This window comes from Crocuta crocuta, unplaced genomic scaffold, assembly GCF_008692635.1.
Source record: "Crocuta crocuta isolate KB4526 unplaced genomic scaffold, BGI_CrCroc_1.0 scaffold234, whole genome shotgun sequence".
NCBI lineage: Eukaryota > Metazoa > Chordata > Mammalia > Carnivora > Hyaenidae > Crocuta > Crocuta crocuta.
Window position 1 is genome coordinate 3,487,745 of NW_027529647.1, and position 889 is coordinate 3,488,633.

Genomic DNA, 889 nt, shown 5'->3' on the forward strand with positions numbered 1-889 from the left:
GGGCCCGGCAGCAGCGCCCCCTCTCCCCAGGGACGTGGTGGAGCCCAGGGGCCCAGCAGCAGCGCCCCCTCTCCCCAGGGACGTGGCGGACCCCACGACGATCCAGGTGCAGCTGCGGGAGCAGCACCTGTACTACCACGACGCCCTGCTGCCCGTGAACCGGGTCATCGCGCACCCCCACTACTACCACGTGCAGAACGGGGCGGACATCGCCCTGCTGGAGCTCGAGGACCCTGTGAACATCTCCGACCACGTGCAGCTGGTCACGCTGCCCCCCGCCTCAGAGACCTTCCCCGCGGGGACGCCATGCTGGGTGACGGGCTGGGGTGACATCCGAAGTGGAAGTGAGCATGGGGGCGGCTGGGGGCAGGCTCGTGGCGGTGNGGCGACGGCTGCGCTGAGGCCAACCGGCCAGGCATCTACACCCGGGTCACCCACTACCTGGACTGGATCCGCCAGTATGTCCCGGAAGAACCCTGAGCCCAGCCCCCGGAGCTGCCGGCCCTCTGCTGTCCCCCCAGAGCGCTGCGTCCTTCCCGGGCGGCGTCCCTCCTCCCACACCTCTGCGCCCTGCTGGTGACCAGTCCGTGGGTGCTGATCCTCATTAAAGTGCATGGAGAGCAGACGTGGTTGTCCGTGGCTCGGGTTGTGGGCGGGGGTCACCGAGGGAGAGGGAAGGGGGTCCAGGGCACGGCCGGGTGCAGCTGCTGTCCCTGTGGGGTCCCGGGCCCTGCCCAGCCCCTGGCACCAGGGCCACTTGTGGGCCCGCTGGCCCATCTCTAAGGAGGGTGACATCATGCCCTTGGGACAGAGAAAGCAACCAGGACGACTGAAAGGATGTTTCTAGGGACCCCAGGCCCCTCGACGGGTTGAGATGGCGCACGTCCCC

The 889-nt window shown here is 69.1% G+C and overlaps 2 protein-coding genes across 2 annotated transcripts in view; both read left to right on the forward strand.

Annotated features, from left to right (window-relative positions):
* The window catches only part of LOC144230407 (tryptase-like), a 1,651-nt gene extending 1,026 nt beyond the window's left edge, over positions 1-625 (forward strand). The window contains exons 4-5 of the mRNA XM_077762751.1: positions 79-338; positions 371-625. Coding sequence (XP_077618877.1) covers positions 79-338; positions 371-480 — 370 coding nt within the window. The 3' untranslated portion in view covers positions 481-625. The remainder of the gene's footprint in view (positions 1-78; positions 339-370) is intronic.
* Positions 1-889, forward strand: part of CCDC154 (coiled-coil domain containing 154) — a 162,078-nt gene that overhangs the window by 158,075 nt on the left and 3,114 nt on the right.